The 18,877-nt window shown below is 38.1% G+C and overlaps 1 protein-coding gene across 3 annotated transcripts in view; it reads right to left on the bottom strand.

Annotated features, from left to right (window-relative positions):
* The window catches only part of BRINP3 (BMP/retinoic acid inducible neural specific 3), a 231,184-nt gene that overhangs the window by 36,392 nt on the left and 175,915 nt on the right, over nt 1–18,877 (bottom strand). For all 3 annotated transcript variants that reach the window (XM_065072811.1, XM_005508054.3, XM_065072810.1), the window contains one exon: nt 614–836. In XM_065072811.1, the coding sequence (XP_064928883.1) occupies nt 614–836 (223 nt within the window). The remainder of the gene's footprint in view (nt 1–613; nt 837–18,877) is intronic.

Genomic DNA, 18,877 nt, shown 5'->3' on the forward strand with positions numbered 1-18,877 from the left:
TAATTTCAATGAACCAATTTTTGATCAGCAATAAACTATAGCCACTTTATGTTAATACAGATTTGACTAACTGGCTTTCAGGATCTCTCTGTTTCTACGAAGGACTAAAACACTTCTATTTTCTTTCCTTAGGCATCCTTTCAAATCTAATTCACATCTGACAAATGAGATGAGAAATCAATAGTATGTAGTATCTACTGTATAACGACCTGGGAAGTTCTTAAAATAGCTGTGCTTGCTTCAGAATAGGTATTCAGTGTTCAGTATACAATTATTTGGCACTGTTACACCTGGCCAAGTTCCACTGAAAATATGGTTCTCTAAAACAGCAGACCAAATGGAAAGAATCTGTACTCTCATGTTACTTTTGAGTTGCCTCACGTAATACGCAGTCAGCCACGAATCAGGTTTTATTTTGACTTTTCCCATCATATTTAGGAAAACACAAATGGAGCGATATTGAAAGCTGGAGTTATTCAAGTCCTCCAAATACAAGGATTATATACTGTGCATGTACTGTATGCTGCGCTCTTTTCCCACATCGATGCCCTTAAGGGGATTTTAGTGTCAAGACAGCAGTTTGTGTTTCTCAGGTTTTCATGGGCTTTCTTACCTTTGCCTTGGCATGCGGATCAGTGGCTGTTTATGGCATCTCTTACTGAGACCAAAGAGCTTGTGAACAGTTTTCTGTGCCTTGAGGAAGAGTTGCTTCATGCTGTTTTCTAGTTGCTCATAGCGACGCTGAAAATTAGAATCCATTGTCCACAAATGCATTACAGTAGATGTGTTCAGGAAATAATTCATGGGCAGCCTTTTCATAAATAATTTGAATTCATCTGAAAAAAAAAATAGGCTTTAATTATGTAATTATGGCTATTGTTACAGGAAAAATTAACTTTTAATTTGTTTTTTCTTGATCTTCTGATTTTTTAAAACTTGAACTTTTGTCGTTTTTGAATTGAAGATTTTAACTCTTTCAAAGTAGAAAAGCAACTAGTGGTAATATTAGAATAAAACCAGTAAAAGTCAGTATTTATATATTTATTAAACTGATGTTAAAAAGAAATACAAGTGCTCTTATTATTTCTCAACCTGGAGAATCTACAGATTAAATAAGAACCAGAGTTCCTTACCTGCAAATATCTGTAAACAGATATTTAAAGATCAATGTATGTTGATTCATTTGGAGAAGATAGGAATCTGTCATTGAAGGAGTATATTCCAATACTTAGCAAATGCAAGTAAATGTTATTTTACAAGCCAGCTCTCTTTAAGACATGCTATTTCACCTGAGACAAGCCACTAAGGATCAGACTTTCCAAATTAATTAGAATTGAAATGGAGCCTTTCAAAGCATTTTACAGTACTTTGATACTTCAAAAATATCTCATAACTTCTTTTTGTCTCCTGTCCCCACCTCTAAAGTGGTAAAAAGGACTTTTTAAAATCACAGGATCACTGTTGTTGTGAATATCCTATGCTTGGTGGTTTGTTCTGGTAGTTCAGTCCACATAATATATGTAGACTGAATCTTATTAATGGAATTTTATTAGCAAGTGAGTCTATTTTGGTAAGTAGGATTATTTGCAAGTTGATTTGTAAGTTTTGAACCTAAAAACATTTCCCTTTATAAGGGCTGTAATTACTGCGGGGAAAAAAAAAAAAAAAAGAGAGAAAAAGAGAAAATGAGTAGCACACTTGAATGCACATTTATCCTTTTCCTTTCTTGTTTCCATGTCTCAGTATGTTTTCCTGCCTGCTGCTGTCCTCCCACCCTTCACAACTCATTTTTTCTTTCAGCTTGTTCCTGCAGTAAAGTCACTTCTCCCACTGTTTGGCTTTCACCCTGCCAGATGCTCCTTTTGGGTTGTCTGCAAATTTAAGAGGCTATGGGCATGCAATGTTCCAACTAACTCAAGTAGCTTCCTGCTTAAAACTAGAGCTAACCATAATATTTAACACTGATATAATTTTAGATTGGTCATGGGAGAGGATTGTTTGGGGAAAATGTCTTATGATTTTAGCTTTAGCTTCAGTTTAGCTTTCTTAACAACGTTTTAATAAATAAATTAAAAAAAAAAAAAAAAAGGAAAAACGGATGGATAGAAATTTCTAAATGAGCTACAGTGACTCCCGTCCACATCCTGAGGGACACTGGGCCACGATACAATTGAACAGCTAGATCTTGGCATAGCATTTCTGTGATGGATTAAGATTCACCGGAAGACAAAAGGCATTGAAAGGTCTTCTGGAAGGTAAAAAAATGAAAGGCAAGGGGCAAAGATGATGATTTTATATTTCACAAAGTGGTTTTAATAATGCATCTGGGAGCTATTTGCAATGTGTTATTCATTTTCTCCTCACGCCTTCCTCTTTGAGTATTAGTTGCCCTCAGTCCTCCTCTTGAGGACAGCAGTGACGCCCCTCTCCTGTCCCTGGGTACAAACCAAGAGACTGAGGAAAGGAACTGTTTCTTTATTTTATCAAATATTCAGAGCCTCTTATCCTTTGCTTTCCCCTAATTTTGTCTAAGAAGTTGGTTCTTATCCTCAGTCCAAAAGGGTACGTTCCTGGTCTTGTAGCTTAGTAACTGGACTTAATCAAAGTGTTTGACAAATTCTGCACCACCAGGACAGCATATCTGTGACTCTTATTATAGTTTTGGGAAAACCATTTCTCTGTTTTCCCCTGCCCAAGTGACAATTACACCTGAATCTCCTCATGCTACACTTCTCAGTCCTCGCTTCCCTTCAAGGCCTGCTCAGATGCCATGGGAGAGAGTTATGTCTGACTTGTCTTTGCAAATTTAACAAAGTGGTAGTAAAACAATAGAGCAAACAAGCAAAAAGAATAGAAAACAAGGTTAACGGAACTGTTACAAATGTCCTTTGGCAAAATGCAGATCTTCAGTTTGGAGAAATTGGCCAAGGTCTACTGAATTCAGAGGAAGGATCAGATCCAAAAGCCACATTCCTGGCTACCTGTTTTAATCGCTAACTTCTCATTTCTCTTCTGCTCTTCTGAAACCCTGGTTTATTTACCTAAATTCAGTTTCATTAAGCCAAAAATAAATCCAAATCCCTGAGGAAAGAGATATTCTGAATATGCCTTTTCAGTTTTCATATTGCTTTAATAACTTATTTAAGAAACATTGTCAATTAGCTATCCTTTGTACAATGGCAATAAGCTCTGCAGCTAACAACTAATCGGATGCCGTGTTCGGAGGTGATAAGGAGGGTTTACACTCCTTAACTTGCAATGCAAAAACATTTCCAATAAGAAAATGCTGCTTTTATTTCCCTGTAATAAACATAATTTTTGACTATCCCTGTGCCCTATATGATCATGTTAATGAGCACCACAATGCAGATAAAAGAGAGACGGATACAATGAGCGTGGGTACATAGTGCTTTCTAAAAAAAAAAAAAAAGATAATGCGCTCATATCTTAAACAGACACATTTCATGATCTGTGAAACTACAACATGAACTCCTATCACTGAGAGATGATTAAACTATTACACTCTAATCAACACATTGTACCAGCCATTCCTGAGGATGAACAGCCAGTATTTCTGTGCTAGGGGCCATAGAAATTGATACTTTAAAAACATGATACTTGATACCACGAATTATAAGATTTATTTTCACACAGGTAGCACATGCAATACCATTTTTTTCATATTGTTAACTAATTGCAAATAATGAGGAAAAATGTAGAACATTACATGCAGCAGTTGATCAACTAAGTTTATTTAACTTTCATTTTATAGCTGGCCATGCCTGTTTTTCTCTTGTCCTTTTCTGCAAGGTACATCTTCCTTGTACTAACGGTGTCCGGAGATTGAAATTACAAATTTCAGTGGCAAAAAATAAATGAAAAATATCATAATGCTAGCAAACAGTATTGCTGAAAAATGAAATGAATACCAGATACACTTAAGCTGTGAGAAAAGCCTAGAGCTCGTTAGCTTGTAACTGGGATTCTCAGTGTTATTCAGTGTCAGAGAGGGGCTCAGTGCTGAACACAATGATTTGCATTCTGCATACAGACCAGAAAAATGCAGTAACCCTCACTGAAGGATTTTACGATGTTCTGCTACAAGGAAAAAAGGGTGTCTATGCTGTGCTGGGAAAGAACACGATTTCTCTGCTATGAATATTTCGCATGTGCCTAATATTTTGAATCATAAGATCTGTACAAGACCATCACACCAAGAAGAAGACAGCATGCTTCTGTGTTCATTTTAAAAGTTCACTTTATAAATTATTTTATTATTTCAGCTGAGCTGAGCGGTTTTTGGAATCTTCCCAGGCTATCAAAATATCTTCTGTTAGCTTGTTTCCTAAGATCCCTTTTGGAGGCTCTTTGGAAACATCTGGGAAGTCAACAGATTTATGCCAGCTTGGCAATTTGGAAAACCAGGTTAGTAGCGGTACCACAGGCTGACATCTGACTGTATAACGTAATGCCGGTAAGAGTAACATGCAACATAATATCAACATGCAAATGCAACATGCATTTTCTTCTCCTATTTTCTTTTGATAAACAGAGCAAGTCCATGACTAAGCTTTCAAACTGTTCTTCCTGAATTTTTCTTTTAAATTAGGTAGTCACAGATATTATTTCTAGTTTGTGGGGGTTTGAATCAGAGTGATTTCCTCTCACACCCCAAGACACACTCTGTGTAAAGGCAGAGAACAATCTCAGCACCTGCAGTCAGGATAACATGAGCAGGAGGATAAAACAATAGCTCCTTTAAGCCACAGCTTGTGTTTAGGCACATCTCAGTAATGTACTTTATGGAAGGTCAAAATCCTTGAGTCCCCTGGTAAACAGGAAAAAAAAATATTTGACATGGATTTTTAACAAAGAAAAAAATACAGTTTGTTTGTTTTAATCTTGGCTCTGTATAATGCCTGAAATGAATGACAGCATACAGGTACATGTGAAGAAGTTAAGCTGGGGGCACAATCTACATGTAGTTTGGGAGAAGGCAAAGCAAAACAGTTTGACAAAAACCTCCATTTGGGGATATGTTAGGAAAGAAATCATTTCACAACAAAGTAAACTAGAAGAAATTTCAGCCATCTTCTCTCAGCCTCTAGAAATTACTGTTTCTGGGGAGCTGACCTTCCATCATGTTTTATTCTGTCATTTAATTTAATGTCATATTCTGATGAGATAAATTAAATGAAATAATTTAATCTTATGGCATCAAAACTTTTAATACTGGAAATTACAATGTAATGTTTCAGTAAATATATAACTTTGTCTAACTGTGGATTATACAGTTAACCTAAACATTTCTTTTTTACCAACATCCAAATATGGAAAAAGTAATAATATTTTCTGAGCAAAAGCAACCTGACAATAAATGAAAAAGTATTTTGCCTGGCCAATTTAAGAGTTCTTTATTGACTGAAACACATTATTGAAAATAGGCCTATACATGGTCTATGTATTTTCTAAAATCAGTAAGATTTTGGACTGAAGCAGTTTTTCCATTTAATGAAGCTTAGTAAAACTATGTCTGTCAGAAAAAACCACTTTTTACATCATATTATCATGTCAAAATCTACCATTTGACAGCAACTGAAATGGACTATTTTGTCTTTTCTCTAAATGATGCTTTAATGAAACATTTTTCTTCCCTATTTATCTAAGAATAATAACAAAAAATCTTTGGCAAACTTTGTAGTGGATAAAATGATGTCTATTCATTAGTTTGATTGACAGCATTTGTGACACTTCAGCATTGTCTGCAAAATCTATGCATCTGTCATTTGTACATATGTCCTTTTTTCTATCAAGCTCGTTAACTCACCCTAAAGGTTTTAAAATTCTTCCATCACAGCCTAGAAGTGTATAATATCTCATGTAAAAACTGTTCTGCTTTGACTAGAACAAAATGTTACAGTGGGTTCAAGGCAAATCTACAAAAATTGACCAGTATTTAACAAGAATGTGGTACTATATGTCTGAAAAATAAATTATATAGTCTGACATGCTAGTCCAAATGAGAGCAATTCATAGTTTCAAAATTAGCTGAAGTGAATTCATGTTCTACGTTGTATTTCATCTTTTCTCATTCTTATAGTGAAAGTTACTTGCACATGACCACTATTCTTTGTAGACCACTGCTACTTTGGTAAGCTATCTCCCTTCTTAAACCATAATGATAGGATCAGAAGTTAATTCAAGCTTGATGTGACCTTGGGCTCCAAGCAGATAATCTCTGTCATCAGCCCAGGTTTCTCAGGGTTTGGTCTGGATAGGTCTTCGAAACTGCAGTGTATGGAGGCAGCACAACCTCTCTGGGTAACCAAGACTCAACTGCCATCAAGGAGAAAAAGTTTCTCCTTTCATCCAGTCTGAACCTCTCTTGTTTCAGTTTATGCATGTTGCCTCTAACCACATAGATGCTGAGGGGTCTGGAGCATCTTTCTTATGAGGAGAGACTGAGAGAGCTGGGTCTGCTCAGCTGGAGATAGAAGCTGAGAGGGGATCTAATAATTGTTTATAAATGTATCTCAGGGTGGGTGTCAGAGGATGGACCAGACTCTGTTCAGTGGTGCCCAATGCCAGGGTGAGGGGCAACGGGCACAGACTGAAACACATGAGGCTGCATCTGAACATGAGGAGAAACTTGTTTGCTGGAAGGTGCCAGAGCCTGGCCCAGGGTGCCCAGAGAGGGTATGAAGTGTCCTTCTCTGGAGACATTCAAACTGCCTGGACACATTCCTGTGAAATTTACTCCAGGTGACCCTGCTTTAGCAGGTGTGTTGGACTAGATGATCTCCAGAGGTTCCTTCCAACCCTGTGATATAGAGCCTAGCTCCATGTTTTCGATCCCCTCCCTGCAGACAGGGCGCCTGCTTCGAGTCCTGCTGAAGCCTCCTTGCCCAAGGCTAACCAAGCCCTTCGTCCATGGCCTTTTCTCCCATGGTGCATGCTCCAGGCCCAACCACCCTGGGGACATCACTGACCATGCTCCATTTTGCCTCAGTACTTGTTAAACCACATTCAGATACTTCATCCAGCTTTGGGCTCCACAGCACAGGAAAGACATTGGCAACCTGGAGCACAGCCTCCTTATCTCCTCCTGGTCATGCCCCTGTTCTTAACCAACCAAGATGCAGTGGCCTTGGTGGTCTCAGGCCACTACTTGCTTCCCTCCATGCTCTGCCATCAGGCCTCAGGAACTTTCCTGCTTCTGGCCAGGCAGGGCTGGCCTGGATGGCTGCTGTGTCTCTGCCTGCCCAGGGCAGGGCTTTGCATTTGCCATTGTTGAACTCCATTGTGTCCCTCTTGTCCCATTCCTCCAGCCTGTCCACGTTCCTCTGAATGGCAGCCCTGTTCTTAAGCATATCACTTGGTTCCCCTCTCCCTCCCCCAATTTGGTATCATCTGCAAACTTGATGAGTGTATTTTACTGCCTCCTCCAGGCCGTTTATGAAGAAGATAAGCAGAGCAAGCCCTGGAATAGACCTTTGCTGTATTCCACTTGTTACTGGTCTTCCGGCAGGATATGTGGCCCACTAACCTTACACTCTGTCTCCCACAGTATTCCGCTATCCGAGTTAAGATACAGTGGTCCGGATGCAATGACAAATAGATGGGTAAAAATCCAGTTGCGTGGCCAGATTCCATGCCTTGAGTCTTGCTAAAACTGAGGTAAATGGCATTCACTGCTCTCCCCTAATCCATAAATCAACATTTTAATCATAGAGTTTACCTATAGAAAAGATGACACACAATAGCAAAACAAGGCATCTAACCCTGCTCTGCCAGTTTACTTAACCTCAATGCCCATTTCAGTGCTGACCTTAGTTGCTGATGCTGTAAATAAGCCTACTATTTAATACAGATAGTAGCTTATTTTTGTTATAGATTAGAAGTGGGAAAGAAGACTACCAATTAATTTCACACAAAAGCTAAGGAAAGCTGCTAAAGCCATTAATTTCACAACAAAGAAGGCTCAAGTAGAACTGTGCAGAGCATAGAAAAATCTATTTTGTCAAAGGATTTTCAGCATATCAAAATTAGAATACAACTGAAAACTTTTGAAATTCTCTAAAATTCTCTGAATGCTCCTTATTTTTCTGAAATACATGGCAAGGTTTTCTTGCTTTACTTTGCCTCGAATAAAACAAAATATTTCACCTTGGCAGAAGAGAAATATTACATTCTTATGTCAACCTTTAATTATGTATTGTAACATGAAAGTTATAAACTAAGAAATTACAAAATGAATAATCTTTTAAGAATGAAGGTCAAAGCACTTTACTACATTCTGTCAAAACCCCACCATTTTGCAATTGTTGAAAGATTATTCCTGTTTATTTCAAAACAGCTGCCTCAATATTTTGTCTATAAATCTTTATCTCTGCTACCCTTCAAATGTCTTTTCTGCTTAGACTGCAAGTTCTTCAGCTTGTCTCCTATTGTATCTTTGTAGGGCGGTTATGACAACAGACCCCAAATGTAATTGTTGCCGTATATTAGAAATAATAATAATAAATTTGCTTATGGCTCCATGCAACTACATCCTCCTTGGAGTCCTCTGTGGTAGCTACAATTATTGTGAGGAGCAAGAGTTCTAGTAGGAAAGATGTCATAATCCGCAACAGTTTATCACACTTTTAACATAATAGTACTGTATGTGAAAAACCTTGTACTCTAATAATGTGACCAAGGTATGATCATTCCTTTCCCGTAACAATGCTTTTAATTGTAACCAGGGCAATAAATATGACAGCAAGTCAAATATCAATGTCCACTGTAAATTGCAACCTCAAACCACAAAGCTGGTAATCTGTGAGAACAAAAAGCAATAGGACCTACATTTCAAATGGCTGGTTATGTTTGCTATTCAATAAAGTGCTGCCTTAATATTGTGTAGATATTATTAAAGAGATTTATAAAAGAAATATGTTTTTTAAAAATATCACACCATGATTCTAAAGCTTGGAGAAAACAAAATACTAAAATGAACATATATTTGTTTTTATGTTGCAATGAATTTTAGTTGTTCATGATGCATTACTTAATTTGTCAAAGAAGTGGCAGCTGTGTTTCAAGAAATATGTTTGAAAATAATCCAATTGAAGGAAGTACAAGACTGCAGCTTGAAACAACCTTATTTCTTCACGGAAAAGATCATAAAGCTGAATTTTCCTCCCCACACCGAGGCTAGATCATTCCGTTCTCTCTATAATTAAAATATTTGCTTCTCCAAAGCAAACAAACTCCCCTTTAAACTTTCTGAAGGACAAATAGAGGGAAAGAAAGGTATGTGCTCTGGAAGATATGGACTGCATGTGGAAGAAGAGAGAAGCTCAACAGCTAATATTGGACAGGTTAGTGAAACTGGTTAATCTATTTGCTTTCTCAGCCTCAGGGGAAGTAAATGTTTATGATTCTAGTAGTGAGGCAGGTTTAGGCTTTTATTTTCTGATGATTTTTTTTTTTTTTTTAAAGTGGGGAATGCTGCAGGCATAGCTCCTCTAAACCCTTGGCTTTGCCAGGAGGAACGAACCGGGCCGAGTATCAGCACAGGTCACGGTGGAATTGATCAGGAGCAGAGATTCTCTGATCTTTTGTTAATATGCAGTTTCTGAGAAACCTTATGCAAACGTTACAGTACAACTGATTTCACATATATGTCATGTATATTTAGGTAGATAGACATGTATATTTATGTATGTGTTATATATATAGTTAACACAAGTAATGTGAACCTATTATAGGAACAGGAAAGCACAAATACTCCCCTCACAAGCCTTGAGACTCTCTTGGTGCCCAGATAAAGAGGAAGAATATTGCAGAGTCAACATTAGTAGCAAAGATAGAACATCACCCTGGAAATCATAGATTCATTCTGAAATTTTAGTAGGCAGAAGATAGTATCTTTCCCTAGACCATGGTGCAAGCTGAAAGGACTCATATTTTCTATAATCAAGAAATGGCTTGTTTCTTATTCTCAATCTAAATATGACCTTGACAGCAAGTTCCTTTTTCAGAAACCAAAAAGCGAGACTCCAACATCTGTCTCTGTAAATCCTGACATTTGAAGGACATTCCCTTCCTCCTGTCAGTTTTTCTTTTGGGTTTGATTTTGGTTCATTACTCTTTTAAAAACATTTGTATCACTACCCTTCAAATAGATGTCCCTTAGAATTCATTGTAAACTTTCAAGAAAAATTTCTCAAAAATGTATCTGTGGGTTATTTTGGAATTTTTTTTGTACACATTTCATGTCAACATGGTTTACAAGTACTCCTGCAGCATTGATGTTCAAATTTCTATCTAGTGCTAGTTATTACCTTTCTATAGCAGTATGCATAGATTTAGACATAAGCTCTGTCACCCCAGAAGTTACCTTGTTCTTGGTCATGCTGGTATCTCCTGTGTTTTGAAAACTGGATCAGGGAAATAAACACATAATGCGTCACAGAACCATAGTTCAGGGAACACAATGAGTGAAACGGAAAAGTGTTCTTGGAAAACACACCGAAGTAAATAACCGCTGTTAAGCTGTTGCAAGAGAAGATTTAAGAAGCCATGAATCAGAACAGACAACGCTGCCCTAGAAGAAAAGAGAGGCCACAGAGTGACATCCCTCTTAATAAAGAAAGTCCAAAGCTGCCAAGGCAGCTTGGAACTCCACCAAGAATGAGGTTTTTTGTCACCAGCTTTGAAGGGAATTACATTATGTCCTGTACATGGTGGACATAAGTAGAATAATATTAGATCAAGCCTTCTGCTCCTCCTCTTATTACAATGTCATCAGAATGTTTAAAGTGTCTGAGAAGGCAATGTGGTGTAAAACTTTAATAAGTTGATTTGCCAGGTGCTGCTTTACCAGGAGTCATTTAATGCTTTTAGTTAAGAAAAAGAGGCAATTATATTGACAGGACCTGATTGGCCATACCTTCATTTTTGGAGTAGGAGATGAACAATTTCAACATTGACTCTCTGAAGAAATTATGCACATACCACCTGTTCACTTTATTAAAACAGTGACACCTCCGCAGGGGTGGGAGAGGTAGGGAGGGGAGCATTGGTCACAGAAGGGATGACAGCTTGGTGTGTCTGTTCATGCTATTGATTAAATTTCCTGACATCCACAAAGGGAAGTTAATTACTGGGAGGCAAATTAACACCCTTGCAAGATAATAGAGAAAACAATAATTATATTAAGAACTCAGGAGGCTAAGTTTCCTTGGCCTTGAGCCTGAAGCTGTAAGCACTGTTTTAAAGAAAACCACCGCTCTACTGCTCAGGGGCAAATAGTTTGAACCATATTGACTGAAGTCTTTATTCTCAGTGATTAAAAAGCACCTTCAGCTGCCAGCGAGTCTGTTCAGACTTTGCACAAGGAGTCATTCAATTAAGATTTCAAATGAGACTCACTTTGCATCGCAATCGGTCTATTTTGGTCAAGAGAGGGACAGCCTGTGCTACCTGCACGACCTGAGCGATCGTGCCATGTCCCCAGCACAGCAAGATTGGCAGGACCCTCTGACAGGTGTGTTCTCTCATCCCGCTGAAGCAAAGAAAACAAAGTTCATTAGGGCAAAGTTAAATGTGTGGATTTTGTAAATGGAAGAAACCCTCCAGTGTTCAGTTTTAATTCCAGGTTTCCTTTTTAAGCTTATGCTACGTGCATTTGCACTGAAGCACAGTAACTGTAAGAGCAGCAACATGTCACTGGACCACTAAGAGAGAACTTCTAGTGGAAACTGCCTTCATGGCAAATGGCAATGTGGGACTCTACATTTTATTCTGCTTGTGATGCCAAATCAAATGTAGTCATCTCACAATGTTATTTAAGACTTGGAATCCCAACATAGAGACTGAAAGTTAATCTGGACACTTTTCTTCCCTTATAATTGCAAGAAGTTTCTTCCAATCAGAATGCACATACAGGAACAACTATGTTTAAACTGACATTTCCAAATTAAACCTGAAGTTACTTTCTGCCCTTTTAGTCACTTTTAGTAATTTGGAACAAGTGTAAATGAGAAATTTGGTACATTAACTATGTTTTAACATATCTACCTTAGAATGCAGAATGTATTTTTAAAAATTTGTTTGGTTTTATCTTATACCAGAAGGATCACAGGGAACCCTACAAAAAACAAGATAATTTTTACCTAGTCGTTAAAAGGTAGTCTGAAACTTTTAAAAATAACATCGCTGTAGTTTACAGAAGAGTTATTGAGGGCATTGCTCAGACCTTAGGGTTGTCATCACTGCTGGTAACAAGGGCCAGAACCCAGGTTGATGTCCACATTATGCAGTCAATCTGCGGGCTTGGCAGTTAGAAAAAATCACCTTTTTACTTGTCAGCTAGGTGACTTTGATATGAAGATAGGGAGAGGCAATAAAAAGGAATCCCATGGTGCCCACTTTTGCTAAACTAGTTTTTAGAAGGCAATTACACCAGAGGAATAGCAAAAATTTCTGACTTATTGGAATGATACCCAAAGTTATATTAGATTCCTTTGACTGGAGGAATAGTAAAGGTTAAACATCACAGACTAAATTCAGACATGCTGTTGTTTGCTGGAGTCATCCATCAGGAAGAACCTGACACAATACAATCACAGCAATATTTTGAAATGCTTGTCTGATGGAGAGGAGGAGAAAGAATGAACCACATGAGGGGTACTAGTTGCATTCTTTAATGCACTGCTGGGAGATATTAATATAATTCATAATTAAGATGATTCTAGAGCTTCAGCAGACAACAGTGTATGAAATTATGAAAAAGCTAGTACTTATATGATGATGCAGACTTCTTCCCCCCAGGTTTCCTGTGTGTTTATCTCATGATCTTGAATATTTGGATTTGTCATTGACTCTCATAAAAATGCATTCTGTCAACCAAATGTCTAAGATTTCTGTCTTCAGCACTGGACAATCTATTTAAATTTATTTACATTATTTAGTTTATTTTTATTTATACTTTAAATTTAGTCTATTTAAATCTAACTTAAAGGTTTCACTTTACATTTTGTTTAACTGACTTGTTTTATGTCCACTTTAAGCTTTTATTTTTTTCCTTTTAGCAAATTAATGAAGTCTGATTTCTTTGTCTATGTCCGGTATTTTTTAGTGGTTACTCAAATTAACTGAAGGAACAAACCTCAACAGACATATTACTGTGTGTTTGGCATCTAAGAGACTACATGGAAGAATATTGACTGTAAAATTCTCTTCCCTGTGAAACAGTGAGAGATTTGTGTAGATTTTGAGATAAAATAGGATCACTTGCTTTGGATGTACATATTGACTGTGTGACTGTCATACCCAGTCTCTGACTTTGGAACAATCTTAGACTCCTCCTTTACAGCTTCTTTACAGCCTCAATAATCATAAAGGCAACACTGCCCATCTGTAACAGATTCACAGAATCACAGAATCTCAGGGGTTGGAAGGGACCTGGAAAGCTCATCCAGTGCAATCCCCCCCGGAGCAGGAACACCCAGATGAGGTTACACAGGAAGGTGTCCAGGCGGGTTGGAATGTCTGCAGAGAAGGAGACTCCACAACCTCCCTGGGCAGCCTGGGCCAGGCTCTGCCACCCTCACCGGGAAGAAGTTTCCTCTTAAATTTAAGTGGAACCTCTTGTGTTCCAGTTTATACCCTTTACCCCTTGTCTTACTGAGAAGAGCCTGGCTCCATCCTCGTGACACTTACCTTTTATATAGCTGTAAACATTAATGAGGTCACCCCTGTCTCCTCCATACTAAAGAAACCCAGCTCCCTCAGCCTTTAGGGTTAACAGAAGGTATAAAGAATTTCTCCCTGAGCATCTGCACTTCCTCATTAGTGCCAATTGTGATTTTCAGTTTTTTATTTTAATGGATTTTACCACAGTTTGCAGCCCGGGTGTTGGAAATCACCTTCGCTGTGAGAATAGGGATCTTCAGGAGAACAGTTCTGAGCCTGGATTCAGCACAGAGTGCTGTTCTATAAAGGCACGTAGTGACACCACAAATGTTTGGTTAATACTTTGAGAAGTCATGACTCAAACAACTCAGGTGTCTACACAGCAAGACCACCACCGATCTCAAAATGCAAAGTGTGAATTGAACTGTTTTCTGTCTTTTAGTAGTTGTCAATAGCCAAAATATTGCATATGAGTTTCAGCTGATTAAGGTCTCGATTAAACTCTAGAGTGAGGGAACACTAATTCTTCACTTTTTCCAAGACCAGCTTTGAGCTTCTGTTGTGCTTAGTTTTAATACAGCAGATCTGCAGATCTGAGAAGTAGAAGTGTTTAGTGGAAAGAACTTTTCCTATTTCAAAGCTGGCATTTTACTGTATGCTTATATTTCATATGGGAAAATATGAACTGAAGGAAAAGGGAGACAGTTCTGAAAGTGCACCACCAAAACATGGTGGTTTTCCACCACTATGACATTTAGAAGATGGAGATATATAAATTCATGACACTATTAAATGGATAATTCTCTAAATCTCACTGAACATTGTGGAATGGTGGAGATGATCAGTCCTATTACTTTCTGTAGATTTTACATAAAAGTGATTACATAAGATGCAAATGCTGCCCCTCCAAAAAGAATGGGATGCCTGAACTTCCACATATTGAGTATTACCGATATTTAATTCAGTAATAAGCTTATCATCTCCTCTATTAGAACCTGCTTTCTTCAATACTTTAAATCCAATTCTTTTATACAAGGGATTTGGGGACCATAATTAATTCAATCATTATAAAGAAATGGAAAAATATAATTGAACTGAGGAAACAGGACTCTGAAGTCTCAAAAGGAATCTGAGGCAAACAAGAAAACTTGGGTAACTTTCTCTGTAGGACTATATATTAACTGAGGATTCAGATCTCATTTTTAGGCAAACCTTTCAAAACTGGGGATTTTTTTCAGATTATTTTAAGTCAGTACATGTAAATGGTAACCAATGCTCAACAGCAAGGCATAATGGACTTATTAGGGAATTGTGAAATGCATTAGACGTGAAGTCCAAATCCAGTGAATCCAGGGATTTAAGAACAAATAGCTTGCAACAGCAGTTGACTTCAGCTTATACTTTGCAATCAAAGTGATGATGGAGGATGGATGCACAATGAAAAGCAGTTTCAGCAAATATCAATGTGAAAGTTTCTATCAATTTACTTCGGCTGTACATATACCACTTTAACTTGCTGTGATACTGAAAGTTACCTTTTGAAGTATCTCTGTAAGGCAGATGCAGAAGTTACTGAAAAATCAAACTCCGGATTTTGAGGACAGAACTTTGTCTTTTCAAACTGTAGAAGGATACATTTCAAAATATTTACAGGATGACTTTTGATGTGTCATTACGTCATGTCTGGTAGCACAAAGAGTTTTTGTGTTCAGTGGGCCAAGTTCTTCAAGCTCTTTGGTGGCCCTGGCTCTGATCTATTTGAGCTGATGCTGAACATCTAACACACAAGTCAAATCTATGAAGTTAATGGCTACAAGTGACTGCAATAAGCACATATTTCAGCATGTCACTGAATCACCTCTAAGACCAGCTGTGACAGAAAAAATTCTGTCCAATTAGCTGTAGGTGTGCTATTTCCTTTCATAGTATTTTGTATTTAAATCAAATGTTTGAAAGAATTAAGTTTCAATCTCAAATAGATTTTCAAAATATACCTCAAAATATTTGTTGAACATAGAATCATCCTATACCCTTCGCCATCTTCTGTTGTCTAAATAATCCTATCATCCTTCTCCCTATTTATTTTAGTAGTCTTTTTAATTTAGAAAAATTAAGTTGCAGCACGCTACAAATTTATTTTAGATGCTGCCGAGCAGACAATCTTAAAAGAAAATCGCTGTCATTTGAATTGTTTAAATGAAGTGACCAGATTTCTGAAGGTGCTCAGCAGCTACCCACACCAGGATTAAGGTACAGACAATGCACGATCATATTCTTATCCTTGCTGTCAGAAACCAGAGCCTGTCAATGTTTTTATGCACCTTCATGCCTTTCATGTGTTTTAGAACAGCGGATCATAATCTCTGTAAAATGCTAAATTGCCAGTCAGTAGCTGACAGAGTTGGATGTTAGAATTTGCTTTTGTATATTAAGTGTTGCCAAAAGAGTCACAAAAACTTCCAAAATCAGTGATGTGTAACAAGACAACATATTCACAAACACCATCTTCGACATTGCGGTAGCCATAAGCTGTCAAAGTCCTACATGCTGCAAAAATTAGGGAATTTTTTAGAGAAATCTTTCTACACTCTTTACTGTATGAAACTAGTGTAGCACTTGACTGCTTAGGTCAAAGCTTTATCCTGACAGGGAAGTATGAATTTTACTGAGAGGATGATGTAGGCAGAGGAGCAGGATACGTGTCTGCTCCTGTTATTAGGGGCAAAAGGGGTACAGGAAAATTGGCAATATTCAAAGAGCAACACATTGAAAAGGTAAGGCAGAACATAGGCATACTAGTGAAGATTACAATGCTTCAATCTAATTTAAATGGAGTCTATATTCTGGAATCTCAGTGAAATTTAGTGGCTTGTGACAACAGCAGGTCAGCTAGACTACCTAGTTGTCCTTTTAGGCTATTAATTCCTGTGAAAGACTGGTTTCATGCACATAAAGAAAGGATAAATTGAATATTGCTTGATTCCATTCAAGGTGATATTTTTAGCCTGTGTGTTAGATGATAGGAACACGGCTTCTAGGAATGATGTTCTCAGAGAGAACTTTGCTTAGACATTAATTCTGCCCAAGGCCTCAAGAAACTAATGAAATTTGTTAATAAAGGTTGAACTGCTTTAGCATGTTTTTTTTTTCATAAGGAAACAGCTGCTTGTTTGCAAGGGTAGTAGCTGAGTCTGGAGGCCGCAAGATATGATAAAGAATAAGCAGATGGTTCAGAGTAAACAATTTAAAGTAGCTCTTGTAATTTCTTTGAGAACTTAGTACATAACCTGATATTAAGAGGTTATATGAAGCCCATTGAGCTAATAGTGATCAAGTGTGTACTGCTGGAGAGCAGCTAGAGAGATGAAAAATGTAGCCAAATTTACTGTGAGATAAATAACATACTGCTGTGTGTCCTCCGAAATGAGATTTGAGTATTTCAAAGGTGCCAGAAGAGCCCAAGTGAAATGAAACCTACACAAAACAATGAATGACACGTTCTAAACTGAAATATGTTTGGTCATCTAATCTATAATAATCACAGTTGCTCAAGAGAATTGCCACTACCAGCAAACCCAAATTGCAGACCAGAGTCCTTTTATGTGAAAACTAGGAAAATTCTTTGATGACAAAGTAACAGAATGGTTGAGGTAGGAAAAGACCTTTGGTGCAAACCCCTGCTGAAGCAGGACCACCCGGACCTAGTTGCCCAGGACTGTGGCCAGTCAGCTTTTGAGTATCTCCAAGGAGGGAGATGCCACAAACAATCTGGGTAACCTGTTCCAGTGCTCCATCATCCTCACAATGAAAAAGTGTTTCCTGGTGTTCAGAGGAATCTCCTGGATTTCAGTTTGTACCCATTGCCTCTGGTCCTGCCACTGAGCACCACTGAAACAAGCCTGGCTCCATCTTTTTTGCACCCTGCCTTCGGGTGTTTGCATACATTGGTGAGATCCCCCTGAGCCTTTTCTTCTCCAGGATGAACAGTCCCAGCTCTCTTGGCATTTTCTCATAAGACATATGATCCAGACTCTTCATCATCTTCATGGCCTCTCATTGCACTCTCTCTAATATGTTCATGTTGCTCTTGTACCAAGGAGCCCAGACCTGGACCCAGAACTCCAAGTGTGACCTCACCAGCACTGAGTAGAGCAGAATCATAGAATCACAGACAAATCATAGCATGTCCTGAATTGGAAGGGACCCACAAGGCTCATGGAGTCCAACTCCTGTCCCTGCACAGGACACCCCACAGGTCACACCGTGTGTCTGAGGATGTTGTCCAGTCTCTTCTTGAACACTGTCGGGTTGGAGCTGTGACACCTCCCTGGGGAGCCTGTTCAGTGTCCAGCACCTCTGGGTGAAGAACCTTTTCCTCATGTCCAACTGACCCTCCCCTGGCACATCTTCTGCCATTCCCTGGGCTCTGTCACTGTCACAGAGAAGAGCTCAGCCCTGCCCCTCCTGCTCCTGCTGAGGAACCTGCAGCCCATGAGCTCTGCCCTCAGTCTGCTCTGCTCCAGCTGAACAAACCCAGGGACTTCAGCCGCTCCTCATATGGCTTTCTTTTGTGTCTCATGATTTAAAAGGTAATACAGTAATGCAAACTGTATAATTTGGAAAAGAGCAGTAGGCTGTAGAGAAAGCAGTACTCTTGCTTTTTTTAACTTTTTTTTTTTTTTTTTATTTCTGGAAATCCAGATGAATTTCAAAAACACAAACTAAATTTAGCTATCCATTGATTTCAAATGGGGTTTAGGCAGTGGAGATCTTCTATTTATTTATTTCAGAAAATCTGTTCCTTACTTGTTTTATCTTGAACAGACAGAAGGAGAGATAACACTGACAGAAAAAAAAAGCATCTTAAATAGAATATTACTTCTTCCTCTTTAGGCTAAATTCTGTCCACAGATAATGTGCACCACCTCAAGTGAACCAAGTAAGTTTTACAAGTCTGTATCTGAGGTCAAAATTTGCTTCTTGATTCAGAGGACTATTATGTTATATGTAGGGTAAGGAAGGGTTTGGAAGACAGGAAAGTTAGAACATGAGTACACATGTATTTACCTCTACTTGAATCTGGGATTCATAGTGTCAAAGAACAGAATTCATCAATTTATTCCTCTGCAGTTAATAGTAGACTACATGGGCCATTAGTTAGTTCTTTGGATTATCCTGACTCAAAATTATAAAA

This window comes from Columba livia, chromosome 8, assembly GCF_036013475.1.
Source record: "Columba livia isolate bColLiv1 breed racing homer chromosome 8, bColLiv1.pat.W.v2, whole genome shotgun sequence".
Taxonomy (NCBI): domain Eukaryota; kingdom Metazoa; phylum Chordata; class Aves; order Columbiformes; family Columbidae; genus Columba; species Columba livia.